At 39.8% G+C, this 18376-nt stretch overlaps 1 protein-coding gene across 3 annotated transcripts in view; it reads right to left on the reverse strand.

Moving 5' to 3' along the window:
- Nucleotides 1-18376, reverse strand: part of LOC124877784 (tetratricopeptide repeat protein 28-like) — a 318485-nt gene that overhangs the window by 131750 nt on the left and 168359 nt on the right. For all 3 annotated transcript variants that reach the window (XM_047381288.1, XM_047381287.1, XM_047381289.1), the window contains one exon: nt 617-764. In XM_047381288.1, the coding sequence (XP_047237244.1) occupies nt 617-764 (148 nt within the window). The remainder of the gene's footprint in view (nt 1-616; nt 765-18376) is intronic.

Consider the following 18376-nt stretch of genomic DNA (forward strand, 5'->3'; position numbering starts at 1 on the left):
AAAATTGGAAGATTCTGATCTCTGAACAATCAGTGCATTTCTAGTATGTCTTCTGGATTATCAGAGGAAAAACTGTTGGGGTGTCTTGACAGTGATAGCTTCCTATTCAGTGACAAACACAAGGTAATAATGCCCGGCATCAGCATCAGTTTTATACCCACAATTTTGGTTTCGATGCACTGCTTAAAGATCCACTCAGCTTCAGCAAAAAGGCTTACACAAGGCCAGGCAAACACAATGGCATTACTGTTGGATGCTCATTTAGATAACAGGCTATCTGTGTGTGCGATCAGGATGAGTGACAATACAATATGCTGAAGCTGCAGGCGTCATGCCTCAGAGCCCGAAGGTAAGTACTCGACACAAACAGTCAGTAACAAAGAAAAAAAGATAGACAGACAGCTTGCTTGCTGAAAAGCTGAATAAAATTGACAGATAAAGTCACCCCTACATGTGTATTGACTGACAGAATGGGGATTATCTGTGAGACAGTCACTTAGACTGCTGTAGGACAAAATATGTGAAGATTGTGAAGCAGTGAAGTTATTGAAATAAACATGAATATCTGTTGAAACACATGATGACGCGTAGGGTGCTGAGCTTCAACAAATCTCACCTCGTAGTGGTGACTTCATGGCGGCTTCGACCATCCCCACAAGCAGCTGAAGGCTCTTGGGATCCTGGGCCAGCCCAGAGGCGAAGGCGGCCAGTGCGTCTGCATGGCGACCAAGATACTGAAGGGCAACACCCTGTCGGAAGTATGCCTGTAAAACAAATGAAAGAGGAGAGCAGAAAGAGTTATCAGGGATCCAGTCATTTACCACAGTATGGGGCTTTATTCAAACACATTACCAGACACACTCATTTCACACCATTTGCATTTCTTCCACATGAGCAGTTTCCCAAACATGGCACCTCTTTGCTTTGTACTCCCATTATAGAATGATCAGTGGGTTTTTTGTACTTGTTAATTGGAATATAAGTTTTACATAAATAAACATGTTACACTGTGGATGGTTGACTTCTCAGGAGCAACTGTTGTTTGATTTATTTTTTGCAGCAGGAGTAATCTACACAAGAAGAGCTCATGGATTTTGGTTTGGCTATGTTTGAAAAACGTAAAGAGAAAGAAAATTTAGTATGGGACTAAGCTAAATACAGTGCCTTGCAAAACCTTGATTTATTTTATATTTTGCAAAGCTACAACCTCAAACTGTATGACAAGTGATAGACCAACATAATGAGGCACAACGAAGTGGAAGGAATTAGATACATGTTTTTTTGCTTTAAAATAAAACCTTAAAACTGTGGTAGCTTATGAATTCAGCCAAATAAGTCAATACTGGATAGAGCCGTTTAGCAGGAATTCCAGCATGTTTCTACCAGCGTTGCTCAACTAGAGTTTGATATTTCTGTCCATTCTCTTTTGTAAAATAGCTTAGGCCCAATAAGTTATATTTTGCCTAATATTTTCTAACTGATTTAGGTCTGGACTTTAAATAGGCCATTCTAACACCTGAAAGTGCTTTGATCTAAACTATTTCACATTAACTCTGCCGGCCTGCGTAGGGTTGTTGTCCTGCTGAAAGGTGCAGTTCTGTCCCAGCCTCAAGTCTTTTGAAACAGGTTTTCTTCCAGAAATTCCTTGTATTTAGCACCACCCAGCTTCAGGGAGAGGTTAGGGTTATTTTTCACCACATTAGGTTTCAAATGTGGGCCAAATATTTCAGGTTTTGTCTCATTTGAAAAGAGTACTTTCTGTCATGTTTACTTCCTCCCCTTCATCGCTTGCGGCAAACTACTAACTAGATTTCTAATGCATTTCTTTAAACAACGGGTCTGTTTTTGTGCCATTCTTCCATAAAAGGCAGATTTATTGAGAGACTAAGATGCTCCCACCTGATCCTTTCTGAGGCAGAGTTCTGTAGATTAAATAACAAAGAGGTGGACCTTATATATTAATCAGGTGACTTCTAAAGGCTATATGTTGCAAATGATTTTATTTCGGGGTTTCAGAGAAAAAGGAGCTAAACATAAATGTATGCCACAATTTAATTTTTTATTTATTTAAAATACAAAATGAAAACCATGTCACCCTTCAGTTTACATATATGCGCAACCTTGTTTTTATCCACATGAAATACATGGCACACTATTTTCTTTGGCTCCTGAAACAACACCCATTTATACTGCAAACTAAACACAATTCATTTTGACAGGATGTAGTTTATTTAAAAGTTAAACTACTGGCAGCAAACTGAGAATGGTCCTTCAAAAAGGCAAAGATTAAACCGATTTGTCATTCAATCATTTATCTATAGAGCTCAGAAACACACGTAAACTGTCACAAACTGCATGCAGCTGTGATAGATCATTTCTTTTCATAAGAGAATAAAGTGCTTTTCAACATTTAGAATAGCGAAACCTAAAACAGATGCTGTCTCTCAGATCTTCAGCCCCATTAATAAGTCAGATTTCTTTATGTCTGTTTGGACTCACAAGAGAAAACAAAATTTGGTTTCGTGCAGACGTGTGACTCAAAATATTTTTATAGTTCAGACCCGATCACACATTAATCCAAGTAAGTTGTTAAATGCGACTCTGGTCCAGTTTAACACCAACCATAAAGACATAAAGGACTAGACTCAACTCAGTATTCATGGTCCAAACCACAAAATCCTCCAAGGAAAAGGAAAACGGTCTCTCAGACCAGTCACATCTTGGACTTTTATTTTAGAAATACTCTGCAATGCATTGGGGAAAAAAGGAATAAGGAACATGTTGGGAAGCTGTCATTTTTAGATGCCTTTTGGTGTTGTCATGTGTGTGTTTTGTGAGAGGAGCTGCAGTCCCAGCTGCCACTTGACCATATCCTGAGTGAGTAGGCAGTCATTCCACTCAGCCTCCAAAAGTGACACGAAGGCTAATTTGCTATTAGCATCTAAGAGGCCTTTTCATTAGTCTTCCTGAGCCTCTCTACTACAACGACTAGGAAGTGAAAAAGGAGGGGGGGATTAAACAAAATGAGACATGACATTGAATTTATAGAGACCAGTAATTAATTTTGCTTCTGTCTGAGCCCCACACTGACTACAAATCACTCTCCAGGCCTTCTACCCAAATCCCCTCACTTGCAACGCAACTTCACTAAAAATGACGAGGACAGAGATTCAATTCAAAGCATTAACCTTTGTTCTAACATTGTTATTATATGAAGGGGACCGCAAGCCCGGGTACATGCTCAATATTAATTGCATTTTGAAACGGTGGAGTTTGGGCATGATATGTCGGTGAGAACTGAGTGGTCCCACAAAACATTTTGCCCAAGGGAAGAAAAGACATTTAAAAGCACTTCTCCCTTTGATTAGATTTAATGCATAATATGACTGACCCCCTGTCATTCCCTTAAGGGCCACAACTGAAGCAACCAGGGAAAGAAGAAGAGAAAAAAAGATGGATAAAATAAGCATTACTTCATTCAAAAAAATAGCAGAAGTTGATGTCCTTTCATTTTAACCAATTCTGTCCTCTGGATTTAAAGTAAAGTAAAACCAAGCAAGAATAAAAGAAATATGGAGAAAATGGTCAGAATTTACAGAATTAATGTCCCTGAGAGCCATATAAGAGATTCTTTCTCATTAATCTCCCACTTCCTTTAAATTAGATTATGTGGCTAAAGAATAATAAGCACAGTATACCCTTAGCATGTGCATAATCCAATAAATCAATTTAAAATAGAAGATTCATCTGATAAATTTAGACCACAGTGGCTTAATATTAATGAAAAGCACCGATACTGCAGAGGGAAACAAAAGTGAAACTGATCAATTTAACTTCAAACCTCAAAAAACAGGTCAAAATTTATTAGGCGAAGTACTGTTAAAGCATTACAAAGCGTCAATATCTTACCCACAGCAGATAATTCTCATAGCACCTTCCTTTAATGTAAATCCAGATTATGCCAGAAGGCAATAGCACGAACAAGTTTGCTGTTTTTAGCTATGAGGCATTGTAAGTGAAGTGAGAGCAGATTTGACCCCTACACATTTCTTTAATTCATGCTTAATAGGATCTTTTCTAAAAACACAGCAGCGTCTGCTGAGAGTTGCTGCTTGAGTGATTACTGCAGCGTCTAGCTCTTAGCCATGCACGTGGAAAAACTGAGTTCAGCACAGATCAACTTTGCCTTGTCAACATCAAGCATCAGAGACAAAACTTAAATGGTATAAATGACTGCTTAATCTTTCAGTCACGAACAGCTCCATAAACAGCAAGCTGGACTGTAGTCGCTGCTTGGAAGTTCTTACATAACACAAGCATGCCCTCTTGAAATGTGACGCCTCCGTTTAGTATCTTCTGCAACATGACATCCACAACCAAGACTTCTGATGATGTATTTTGTCTAAAATTAAATTTGGACTAAAACCTTCCTACATCTTTGCTTTTTGTATTTAATGCAACAAAGTCCTGATGCCATAGAAGAGAGGATCCAACAGAGAGACCTGTCATTCTTACCCGTGGGTAGATTCACAAAGAACTAATGCGCATGTCCATTTGCACATGTGTGTTAATGTGTGTGTGTGTGTGTGTATTCAAGAGGCGACAAAATGCTTAAGAATGAGAATGAGAGAGGATAAAAGCTTTTCTTCTGTCTTGAACATTTTAATATTTCATGAATGCTTGTTTGATGTAGTTTTAAATATTCATGTTTTTATGCTTTGGAGGAAGACGGGAAATGATGCAAAAGAATTTCCCTAATATACTGTTATACACACTGCGGGGAACCGGCACTCATGTATACACGTACACACACACACCCACACATAAAAACAGCTCAAGCACACTTCTGCATGTGCTCTGTTTCGCACTAACAAGATACTTAGAATGAAGCATGGACAAATTTCTTCCTGTGACAGCTCTGTTGATCACAATAAGGCTCACAAACCGAGCAGCTAAACAGAAAGTTGACAAGATTAAGATTGCGAGTTTGGCACAACACCAGCTGTTTCAGGCTCTTTCTTTGTATTAGCAGATTAATGTCTCAACATATGTCCTTACCCCCTTGCTAGGCTCCTCTTCAGCACACCGTAACCCCAGGGGTATCTTCGGCCCGAGATAACTTGTCTGTGTGTGCATTTGTTTGTCCCTGTTCAAGATGCCTAACAGGCTTAAAGAAGGAATTCAATATCTCGACTATTAGTGCTGTTACATTAAATATGGCTGTGAAAACAATGAGCAAAAGGAGTATGGTTTAGCTCAACATGAGCGAGATTTTCTATTTATAGGACGTTAGCATTCTATTCTCTTAAAATAGCAAGACAAACTTTTTTCTCCCACTGTTTTGAAAACTTTTATAACCAAAGGCAACAGCAAATAGCTGCTAAAACCTAACTTTATCTCTGCAGGTTGCACTACAAGATGTACAGTTCCAGTGAGAGGTTTATATGTACTCATCATCGATAGGAACATCATATCATTTGGGGATTTTTAAAGATTTGAACCATTTTTGCCCCTTTTCCACCGACTCTATTTAGGTATCACGGCTCCACTCCACTCGATCTCGCTCTACTCAGATGGAAGTAGAGCTGAGTAGAGCTCTACTTCCGTGTTTCCATTGACCCACTAATGGCTGGTGCTATGGCTTGAAGGGCTGCTTCCAGCCATCAGTGTAGAGCGCTGTTCCGCTATTAAAGTTGCATTGTCATACTGAAGTAATCTGCATGAAATTATAAAAAAATAATAAATAAATAGAAAATTGAAACATAAATAAACAAAATACAAATAATGTTTGTTATTGTATATGCAAGAAGGTCTTGTATATGTTTTTCATGTATAAAATGATCCACTGGGATAATTATCTGGACCACAGCCAGCCAGAACCTATAAAATAAGGTTCAATGGTTCTGATGTAAGCAGGATGTGGCAGGAGAAGCGAAGAGGAGAGACCCTGCTGCTTGGAGTGGTGAAGCCAAGGTTTACATGAAGAAGTTAACATTTTAGGCTTTATGAGGACGTTTCTGTCTCAGCCATGGCAATAATGAGGACAAGGACTTTAAAGCGCAAAACTGCTGACCTTTCACCTGGGTGAAGTTATTTTTTGATTAGATATTAAATATTTGTGTTCTGCAGATTCAGCAGGGTCTTCCTCCCGTTTGATCTGCTGATTGGCTTATGGACCGTCAATACATTTCTGAAGCAAACACGGTGGTATTGTTTTGTGTGTTTTGAGGCGAATATTTGTGAGTATAAACAGCTAATTTTATGTGTGATCAACTGGTTTAGAATGTTATTAAATACAGCGGTCGCCTGCATGTAATTCAGAAGGCTGATGTGTCCATCTTTTCTTTCAGCCTTCAGGCATGGTTTAGGATTTGTAAACAGTAACATATATCTTGGTTTGACCCACCATTGTGGTCCTTAATATTATTGTAGTTGTATTAACTTTTCCCTGCACTAGTGAAAACCCTCTCATTTCTCCTGGCCCCATGGCCAATCAGTGAACAGTAGTCTGTTCACATAACATGTAGTCTCTACTCAGGCCCAGTCATACCTGCTTCTGAGCAGGGATCATGAGAGTAGGTAGGTGGGCCGGAAAAAAACTGTAATGGAAACGGCCTAAATAGAGCGAGTGGAAAAAGATCGAATGTTTCCAAGGTGAAATAATGATGCAACAAACATCAACATTAGTGTCACCATGTGCCAACCAGGAAATACCAACCTGCTCCAACTATTTCATCCACTACTAAAATTTGCAGCTTTTCACATTAACAAGCCGAATATTTCTACAGAAAAGTTTAACGGTCAGATGAGATGTGTGTATGGTCACATTGAGCTATTTGGCCACACTGACAAGAAAGATGTCTGGAGGAGCCAAGCTAAGGCTTAGAAACTTAGGAACACTGTAACTGTAAAGCACAGCGGTGGTGGCATCATTGTGTGGGGCTGTTTCACTGACTGTGGTACTGGTGCTTTGCACAAAGAGGGTGAAAAATGAGAGACAGAGGAAAACCTTAAAACCTTTCATTTTCAGTCATTGAAAGTTGGACAAAACTGGGTGTTCCAATATAATAGTGACCTCAAACACACATCAAACTGACTTGGGAATAGATATAATAAAGCAGGCTTTTAAATCTCCCCCCTGTTAAAATTAGACTATTGCTTAAAGCCAGGTCCGTGCCAGAAAACCAACCCATATAAATGAACTCAACCATTTCTGACTCAAAGAGTGGTCAATGATGCAGCCAGAAAATATGTGAGAAGCCTATTCTTAGCTACAAAAAGCATGTTACTTGCTACTAAACTGGTAAAGGATCTTTAACCAAATATAAAAGTAATACATGAAACAAAATTTCAAAATTCGGCTGGAGCTCTGGGTAACGTCACTTCCTGTTTTCACTGTTGCACTTGGTGAATTGTTTGGTGTGTGAAGGCTCTCTCGTTTGATCTGATTTCTCTCTACTGTGATATCTCTTACTTGTTATAATACATAAACACGTTAAAACACATACTTTCTGTTGCTGTATTTAGTGTTTGGGGACTCTCCGTGTCTTACACGGTTTTTCTAGTAGTGGTAAGGGGTCGCTAGCTTAGCATTAGCTTTAGCTCCACCATGGCTACCCGTTCTGCTGTTTCTCTCTCTGAGTCTCCTCCTCTCTCCTGCTCTCTGTGTCAGATGTTCAGTTACTCCTCTGCCTCCTTTAGTGATAATGGTACGTGTAATAAATGTAGCATTTTTGTAGCTTTGGAGGCGAGGGTGTCGGAATTGGAGGTCTGGCTCCGCGCTGTTGAAAAACCAGCAGATAGTCGAGGCCCCTTACCCAGCGCGGAGCCACCAAGGGTAGCTCCCTGTAGCAGTCCTCCAGCAGAGCCCGCGCAGCCGGGGCCTCAGGCCGGCTGGGTGACGGTACGTAGAAAGCATAGTCCTAGATCCCAGCCCACAGGTCACCACCAACCCATTTGCGTTTCTAGCAGATTTTCCCTGCTCAGCGACACACCAGCTGAGAAGCCAACTCTGGTAATTGGCAGCTCCATAGTCAGAAACGTGGCACTAGAGACACCAGCGACCATAGTCAAATTTCTGCCAGGGGCCAGAATGGGCGACATCAAATCCTACCTGAAACTGCTGGCTAAGGATAAGCGTAAATACAGTAAGATTGTTATTTACGCTGGCGGTAATGACACCCAGTTACATCAATCGGAGGTCACCAAAGTTAGTGTTGCTTCGGTGTGTAAGTTTGCCAAAACAATGTCGGACTCGTAATTTTCTCTGGTCCCCGATCTGACCAGTGACGATGTGTTTAGCCGCATGCTGTCATTCAACCGCTGGCTGTCTAGGTGGTGTCCAGAAAACAATGTGGGCTACATTGATAACTGGCGAACATTTTGGGGAAAGCCTGGTTTGATCCGGAGAGATGGCATCCATCCCACTTTGGATGGAGCAGCTCTTCTTTCTAGGAATCTGGACGAATTTATTAGTTCTCCAAAACTCTGACAACCCAGGGTTCAGACCAGGAAGCAGGGTCGTAGTTTAATACACTCCTGTCTGCAGCTTCTGTACTGCTACACCCATTACCCTATTGAGACAGTGTCTCGCCCACGGCCAAAATTGAATAGGTTAAAAAATAATCTAAAAGGAGGAAATCAGGAAAATCTCATAAAAATAAACACAACTCAGACCGAAAAGAAAAATAAAACAATTAAATGTGGCTTACTGAACATAAGATATCTCTCTTCAAAGACATTGCTAGTTAGTGACCTGATTTGTGACAATCAGATTGATTTATCTTGCCTCACAGAAACCTGGCTGCAGCAAGAGGATTATGTTACTATAAATGAGTCAACTCCTACTAATTATTTCAATTTTCACATTCCTCGAAATACTGGGCGAGGAGGAGGAGTAGCAACCATCTTTCAGTCCGATTTATTGATTAGTCCCAGACCAATCAATAGCTACAACTCTTTTGAATATTTAATCAGTTTTCCTCATCCAAATTGCAAAGCACTAAAACCACTTCTGTTTGTTGTTTTGTACCGTCCACCAGGCCCTTACTCTCAATTTTTAGATCAGTTTTCAGACCTTTTATCTGATTTAGTGTTAAATACAGATAAAGTTATTATAGTGGGGGATTTTAACATTCATGTTGATGCTGAAAGTGATAGCCTAAATATAGCGTTTAATGCTATCTTAGACTCAATTGGCTTTGCTCAAAATATTAACAAACCTACCCATCTTTGTCTTCATTCTCTGGACCTTGTGCTGACACATGGCATTGAGTGTAAAGACATAACAATATTTTCTCATAACCCTGTCCTGTCTCACCATTTTTTAATAACCTTTGGGTTTAATTTCACCGAGTACTCCACAACTGAAAGAAGATTTCATTATAGTAGGTCATAATCAGGCGATGCTGTAAAAACCCTTAAAGAATCAGTTCCACTTTTAATTTCCTCATTATCACTGAAAAGCACAGTGGAGGGCAATAATTCTGTTTCTGCCCCTTCACAAATTGATTCTTTTGTTATTTCATCATTGCGTGATGCATTAGACAATGCAGCCCCCTTGAAAAAGAAGGTAATCATTCATAGGAGGCTAGCTCCTTGGTTTAATTCAGAGCTGCATACTTTAAAGCACAATGTTAGAAAATTGGAAAGAAAATGGCACTCTACACACCTAGAGGATTCCTATTTAATCTGGAAAAATAGCCTACTGTTGAATAAAAATACATTTTGCCAAGCCAGAACAGCTTATTTATCATCATTAATAGAAACAAAATTGCATAGTGATGATGACTATAACTACACCTCAAAATGCAACCTGGAGATATGAAGTTACATTTTAGCTATATGCTTTTGATTATGGACATTTTTCATATTTGTGGGAAATTGTTCTTGACCTTCCTGCTGCATTTCATTAAACTATGTTTTATAGATAAAACACTGAGATCTAGTTGTTCAGCCTGTTTCTCCTCAATCTCTGGATTTCACCCGATCCAGAATATAAATACCAGCTATCAAAGACAACGGATGTAAAAATATAAGCCAGGGCTGTAAAAGCTCAACCAGGCTCCTGAAAATGTTCCTCTAAAAAAAAAAAAGAAACCATACATGATAAAGGCAGCCTTTTACCACAGATATACCTCCAGCTGTTCCCATCTAGCCTACAACTTTGCGTTGCTTGGTGTCCCCTGATCGGTAAACAGCAATAATAAAAGATACACTCACATGTAGAAATCAATACAGCTCTGCGCCACACCCTTCACTGCTGTGGTGTGTTTAGGATTTGTCTGCTGCAGAAGGTTTCTGATCACCAACAGAGCAAGTGGTTCTCAAACACTCATTCTTAGCAGAGCCCCCACTGCCAACAAAAAATAACCCAAATCAGTAGATCAAATAGGGACAGCAGGCTGCAAATACACTGCACACACACAAAAATACAAACTGAGGATGTCAATGACTCCCACAGAAAACCACCCATCTGTCTCCAACAAACAAGTACTACTTAAAATCAGCTTTGGACTGAGGCTGAGATGCTTGGAATACATTAAAACTAATAGCACCATGGGATAGATTGTTGCATTTTCCCCTCTGTTGTCTTACTCCTTAACTGCAAGTCTGTTGCAATGATGTGCAACACAACCCAAAACTGAGTTTTAGAGGTGTGTTTAGAACATTTGGTTCACATCTTGCTGTGTTGGACCTCTTTTTTCTCAGAACCATCTTAATTCTTCATGGCACAGATGGAAGAAACCTTCCTCAGAGATTTTGGTCCATATTAACACAATAGCATCACACAGTTGCTGCAGATTTGTCAGCTGCAAATCTGTGATGCGAACCCCCTGCTGCACCACATCCAGAAAGTGCTTGTGGACTGTGGAGACCTTCAGAGTACAGTGAACTTGTTGTTATGTTCAAACAACCAGTTTGAGATGATTTAAGCTATGTAACATGGTGCATTAACCTGTTGGAAGTAGCCTTTAGACAATGGGTATTTAAAATTGGTATTTAAAAAAGGACATAGTGATTAGCAACAATACTCAGGTGCCATGTGGCATTACACCTACAGCAGCAGCCTGAACTGTTGATATAAGGCAGATTGGATCCATGGTTTCATGTTAACTCTGAACCTACCATTTCAGTGTTGTAACTGAAATGGTTCCGATGAGTGGTTATTTGAGCTACTGTTGTCTCTATATCATCTCAGGCCTGTCTGCCCATTTACCCTCTGACCTCAGACATCAGAAAGGCATTCTGTCCACAGAACTAACTGATTGGATATTGTCTCTGTACCATTCTCTGGAAATTACAGTAGATCAGCAGTTTCTGAAATAAGACCAGCCCATCTCGTAACAAGAACCAAACCCCTTGGTTTAAACAACTAGTCATCTTTACCATGACTAGATGTCTAAATGCAGTGGCTTAAATAGAGTTTATATTGTTGTTTTCCAGGAATTACACTATTGCATCTAAAAATCTAGCCAATAAAAATACTTGCAATTATACTTTAAAAGTCACAAAATTATTTCAAAGGGTTTACCAAGCATCAACCAGCTTAATATAGTTTCCAAAATTTGCTGTTGATCATAGTAAATTAGCTGGAAGGTCAGGAGCCAAAGGAAAAATTGATTAAAAGCAGTTTTGGATATGCAGCTCTACAAAAGACTAATTAAACCTATATTTATAGCCACATTTCTATGCATCTCCACAGAATCCCTTGCAGGCATAGATCTTAATCCCAGAGAACTAAAGAGGTCTAAGGACTATACGGGCCTATAGGGTACTGGATGATTACAATTGTTGCCTTGGGTCAAACATAGACCTTAGCCCCCGAGGTCACATAGAGAGAAGCCTTACACAGCTGCCTGTCTATTACCATCTCCCCAATCTAATCGGACCCAACCCTAAACCAGAAAACAACACTGACCCACATCGATCAAGTGTGTCTATCTGGGCATATGTGTTGTGTCTTTTAGAAAAAAAGAGTGGCAGACTAATTTTCACTCCCACTGTGTGACCCTTTTCTTTATTAATACAGCTAGTCGAAGAAAACCGTTGCTTTTGCAAAGCATTTTGTTCCCCACCAAAGTGCGGTCTGCACTGGCTAGTGCAGAATATTCTCAGTTAACCTTATTTTCAGTCAATGCTATAACTCATATCAAATGTGCTGGTTAAATACTTGCACAAGTCAAACCGAGGGGCCTTACAATCTGCATTCAGGAAGAGGTAGTAAAATATTTATGATCCATTGATGTATCTCTCTTAATGGGCGTTGTAGACTCTGTTGACTGCCGTTTCATTCAAAGCCCTTAATGAGGCCATTACATTAGATGGGTTTAATGAGAGCAAATTAATTATTCTTTGTGGAGCTGGCAATTGAAGGTAAATGTTTCATTATTTAGTGAGTGGCAGCAATGAAATCCAGGTAAACTCCAGGTGGCCTGGAAGAGATTTTAGTGGGAGAGTCTCTCAAGACTACGAGGAATCGATTAGACGGCTCACATCCAACTGGCAAGCAGCGCAGGACTTTAGATTGGAAAAGGTCATAGTCTGGTATGTGGAATCAATGCTGACCACTCTGTATTCACTGTGTCTCACATTATCTGGCATGGGGAAGGTATAATGTTTACTAAAAACAATTACCAAAAGACAAAGAGAACCGTCAACAAAAGAAAAAAAGGTCAGGACTTAGGGTGTGCATCTATTGTGACAGTAAAAGTAAAGCACAAGGGATAAAGCTAATATTGTTCATTCAGCAGTAGCAGATGAAGCAGCACAATGGTGGCAAGTCGTGGCATCATGCAGTGACATGCTGTCACAATGCACTGTTTGGCAGCAGAAATTAAATTTTCTTTCTGCTCTGTGCACATCCACCGTCACAGACCATTTTCACAAAGGAAACAGACCAATGGAAAGTGAACTAGCGAATAAAATCACAATATGCCTAAAGCTCATTCCCAGCATGTTAATCCCAGTGTTGGAAAAGTCATGTCACACTACCACCGTGATTAATAGCTCGATTTGTCACATGGATGCAGCTTGCATACTTGCATTCCTATTAACATTTTAGGAGCCTTTAAATGAGTAGCTGAGAGGGTCAGGGTGCTAAACAGATTTCTATGCCCCTCTCAACCAGATTCTTGGCTTCGCTCTGCACATGATCTCCACAGCCACAAGGGCTGACTCTCAATTAAAGTAGGCATTAATTACTTAAAGGAGCTTTAATCAATCAAGGCCAGATGGTGAACCTGAACAAGAGAGCAACCTCCAAGCTGTCAAGAGTGCCTTCCAAACTGACCAGACTTAAACAAATGACTTTAATACAAAATACCCTCAAGATTTACATAGGAGTTACTTTTTCTGTCAAAGGGGGCCATCAGGTAAAAGTAACAATCTTTACTGGATATTTAAAACATTAATTGTCTAAATCTATTTGTTTAGATTAAGAGCCTGACACTTTTGCCCATTCCTCTTCGCAAAACAGCTGATGCTCAGTCTGAATTTTATGGAAAACATCAGTGAACAACAGTTTTCAGGCTTGCCACAGATTCTTAATTGGACCAATCGAACACAGGCTAATGGTGTGGTCTAAACCATTGTATTGTAGCTCTGGGTGAATGTTTTGCCTTTTAATGCCAGACATACGACTAAAATGGTCTGGAAACTATATTTCATTTAATTGAGCTGTTTATTAGATGATTTTAACAACATTTGTTTTTTTCAAAATTGCCTGTGGTTTTTTTTATCATATCGGATAAAATATGATTATAAAATTGTCTTCATGAAGAAGAGAAATCATAAAATACTGCAATGTTTTCTCAAGGGATTTAGAATCTTCAGATTTTTGTAATACTTCACAATTTATCACAAATCATATGTTCTGCTTTATATGGTTAATGTCGTCCTTCTACAAGGTTAACCTACACCCCAATTTCCAATCTTTTGCAGCATCTAACAGATTGCCCTAACCAGCTTCCATGTCCCTGATAAAGAAAAAAAAAAAGAATTCCCACAGCATGATGCTCTCACCTCCTTGTGCAGTGTAATTTTTCTATCACACATATTGTTTTGTACGCAGGTCAAAATGTTCCGGGCTGAAGCGTTCTTTTTAACCAGGGGGTCAGTGTGAAGGGTCAGTAATATAAGTGCAAGCCGCAATTTTATGATTTTCATTTGTAAAAAGTGTTGAAAAACATGTATCTCTTTCTTTTTACTTCACGGTTACACAACACTTTCTGTTGGTTTTTCACATAAAATACCAGTAAAATACAATGCAATGTGTGGTTCTTACATAAAAAATGCAAAGTTCCAGAGGTACAGTACAAATATTTTTGCAAGGCATACTTTGTTTAGCCTCACAGGAATAAAGGAAAAGATTACCTGGACCAGGTTCTGCACTCGTTTGGCACGGGGGCCATGTCATCCATCGCAATTTGTATTCTCTTAATTGGCTTTGACAGTGAAGTCAAGGATGGCTGAAAATGTCCATGTTGGTAAACACTGGCTAAGAAACAAGCTTTCAATTTAAGAAACAATCACTGGGACAGCTCCAGAACACTCTGTCTTACTAACTCTTCAAAGACTCATACTCATGTATTCACTTTGTAGTAGGAGATGTGTATTTTACATGAAATTGCCATATTCACAATGCTTTTGGTCTGGAAAGAAAAGAAAGATCTTCAAATAGGATTTCTGAAGCTACTTTAGTGTTTATCTGTTTGTCATTGAAGATGCCAAAGAGAGAAACAAAGCCCACAAAGTCATTACCCCACTGAGTGTGACACACAGTAGGCAGGGCACTTTGCCAGAGTCAGCACTTCATTAGAGCACTCTTGTTTGAAGAGGCAACTTTCCACTCAGACCAGAGTCGACAGCAGGCTGCCCGGCAGCATGGCTTCTCCAGAGCAGCCCTGTAATACTTCAAATGAGTTGCAGTCAGCCATCGAGGTTTAATGAAAGCATAATATGGGCTTGGCCTGTTTTTGATTTCACTATATTCATGACAGAGTAAAGGCAAGCTCAATCACTGATAAGGCACTGAGAGGTTCGGAAGAGAGCAGAGTAAGGAAACACTACGGTAATATGGTGAGACAAAAACATCAAGTAGGTGGACAGAAGGGAAGGAGAGAGCATGATAAGGAGAAAAAGTTTAGCAGATGAAGGACGCACAGAGAGGCCTCTTGTTATTCCTTCCTCGTCAACTGTACACATCTTCCTCCATCCAAGCTATCAGAGCTCTTTATTGTGAATGACCTATTTCACCTTCCCTTCTCCCAGAGCAGCATATGTATACTGGTGGTGTTGTGGCTGCAGCTTCCACATTTCCACCATCATTCTTGTGCACACAGAGTTCTCCCCAGTGCTTATCAGATAAATACACTTTAATTCACGACACAAGCAGCTGAGGTTTATATATAAACTCTCTAATTCCCCCTTGGCCACAGTGCAATATGAACTCTGTGCTGTACCAATTTGAGTGTGTGACGAGTCCCACGTGGATAGGCTTCGCTACTTATCATATATATGACAAAGCTGGGCCAGAGAAAAACACCAGAAGTTGACAAAAGTAGAATTATGAAAGGATCAGTTTGGCTTTATTAATGATGAGAGCTGCTTCTTGTGGAGAGTTATTGGTCGCTTTCAGATGAAGCTGAGCTGAAAATCTAAAGTAAGATTCTTTTCTGATTAATGAATGCACCACAACTCTACCAGGTCATAATAACCAGCACACTCTTCAGTGTGGATCTTGTTACTGAAGAGAGAGGAGTTAAACTTATGAATGTTTAGTATTCGTAAGGGATTTGAATATAACCTCAGAAGAAGAACAACTGGTGTAAGTCAGTATTTAAGGCAGCTGTATTTTTAAAGAGCTATGCCAGCTGTTTATTCAGGCTGCTTCAACAGAAAGCTAGGTTTCACTCAGTTGGTTATTTCATATTTTTATGGTTTTGGTCCATTTGTATGCAACCTTTTCAGGTACAAAAAGGTTCCATTCACCACAGGATCTCAATTTGCACTTGCCAAGGGGAGATTTTTATAAAACTGGCAAATAGACCTGGAGCCCACTTTAGCAAATAACAGTAAAGTGAAACATATCACAGCAAAACTCCTATGTTTAATCCTTTACAGCGTTCGACCTGAGTACGCTAGAAGTCTTTTATAAATGCAGTGTTAAAGTAAAGGCCTGTATTTTCTAGGAAAAACCCAGAGATACTGCTACGTCTGCTGACCCTTCCTTGGTGGCACCACAGAGAAAATCTTTAGTAATTTCACAGCTGCACACTAAGAAAAACGAAGGAAAATGTTCAGTTCTCCCCACTGCTGCTAATCCACATTGTATCAAACAGTACTCTTTCCTTCAGACTGAAACCCTGACAGCTAGAACTAATTGGAGTACCTCTAAAGAAAGGGAGGTATCTGCCTCTGATAAAACTACACTGCCCTATAAAACATCTGCACAGCCTTTGTGTTTGCTCATTAAACAGCAAGTTCTTTCAGCGTTCATTGGCCGTCACCATGCATCATTAATTGGGCCCACCTGCTTCTAAAGATCAGTAGATTTTTTCCCAGTTTTGATGTCTGTCTCCATGGAAACTGAATGGCGCGTCCAGTGATAAGATCAATTGAGCAGGTCTCCTTACCTACCTCTGAACAGTTTTTATAGGATGAAAACGATTATCTAAAACTCCTGTGGCAAATGGTCTCAACAGAACAGTAATCTACCGCCTAAAAGCACACACATAAAACACAGTCAGACAAACACAGTAAGCCAAAATAAAAACACTTGCTCAAAGCTATGAGTCATACTGTGGATGCCAACAATCAATGGGGCTCACCGCACCCAGCTGGCTGTAGCAGCGGAATGTATTAATTTTCTCATTTGGAAACAAATATAAACTGCAAATAGATTAATGGTGTTTGATCAACTTGGCGGAGCAATGCCAATTAGTATGCATGGATGAGGAGAGGCAGGATGCTTCATTTTATGTGCTGTTCTAAAAGCTTAAGGCAGCTACTATAAATGGTTAGGTTAAAATGAGATGACACAACTACTCGCCTTAGTGCTTTTTTTTTTTTTTCAAAGGCGTAGCTCCAAAGACAGAGGAGCGGAGGGGGTTTATGGAGGGTAACAGTGAGAAAAAAGATGGAGATACGGAAGGGGAAAAAGAAAACAGAGCAATCCGAGGTCATGGTTTGCTTGGGACCAGGAAGAGGGTGAAAGTTGCCCTCCTTTTCATACAACACTGAGTTTAGGCAATTACTGGTGACAGCAGTTTGCACCACGACAGGGAAAAGATTGATCCGGACAAGCGAGACTCTGTTTGCTTTGTTAAAAGTAATTAATCACTGCGGCCACAGAGGACTGCTGCTTTGAGTGCTACAACAATTCTACTGAGTGAGTCAGCATGACCGTGTGTGTATACGCGTGTCCCGGCATACATTTCTGGACACAGGTCAGGAAAAGTCAGAGATGAAGAATGGGACAGGATGGTGGAGAAAACTTGAGAAAAAGAACACTGGCAGTTGGGAGGAGAAAGGAGGGAGGAAAGAGATGAACATTAACGTGGCGCCCATTCATCCTTATGCATGCACTCACGAGAACCATGATGCAATCCATCATAAGAGCCCTATATACGCTTACTGAGCACAGAAAGAGGAATAGTGGCTAAGGAAGGTACAAACAGGAGATACAGATGGGCCCTTTTCGTCACTGTTATCTAGCTTTAAAATGAAAATTACACTGGTTTATCTATGTACACTTGAAACATGATACTGACATACACTGTAATTTTTTTTTTTTCTCAGCAACCTTTCTTGTTTTAGGTTAATACCAATTAAGGTTATTTCTATTTGCTAAATAAAATATTGAAAAGGAGATCATATTTCTGACAGTTTTTATCACTCTCCTCCATTTCTTGTAAAAACTTTGGAAAGGGACCAAATGTTGATTTCATGGCAGAACATCATGTAGGAACATTGAATTGACATCTGAAAACAACGGCCAGGAAGGTGAAGCTGGGGCGCAAATGGGTCTGGTGACCTTAAGCATGCAAAGAAATTAGTCGCAAAGTGGTTTAAAGACAAAGTCAATATTTTGGAGAACCCATCATAAAGTTCTGATCTCAGTCCAATAGAAATGTATGGGGTGAGCTGAAAAGGTGTGTGTGAGCAAGGTGACTTAAAACCCTGACTCATTTACATCAGTTCTGTCAGAAGAAATGGGCCAAATCTCCAGCAAGCTATTGTAAGAAGCCTGTTGAAACATATTCAAAACATTTGAGCCAAGTCATACAGTTTAAAAGAAATTTCTACTAAACACTAAGTAAATGGATTTAAACCTCTCACTTTGTGGAATGTTAAAATAAATCTCAGAAAAGTGCTC

Source organism: Girardinichthys multiradiatus, chromosome 12 (assembly GCF_021462225.1).
Source record: "Girardinichthys multiradiatus isolate DD_20200921_A chromosome 12, DD_fGirMul_XY1, whole genome shotgun sequence".
Lineage (NCBI taxonomy): Eukaryota > Metazoa > Chordata > Actinopteri > Cyprinodontiformes > Goodeidae > Girardinichthys > Girardinichthys multiradiatus.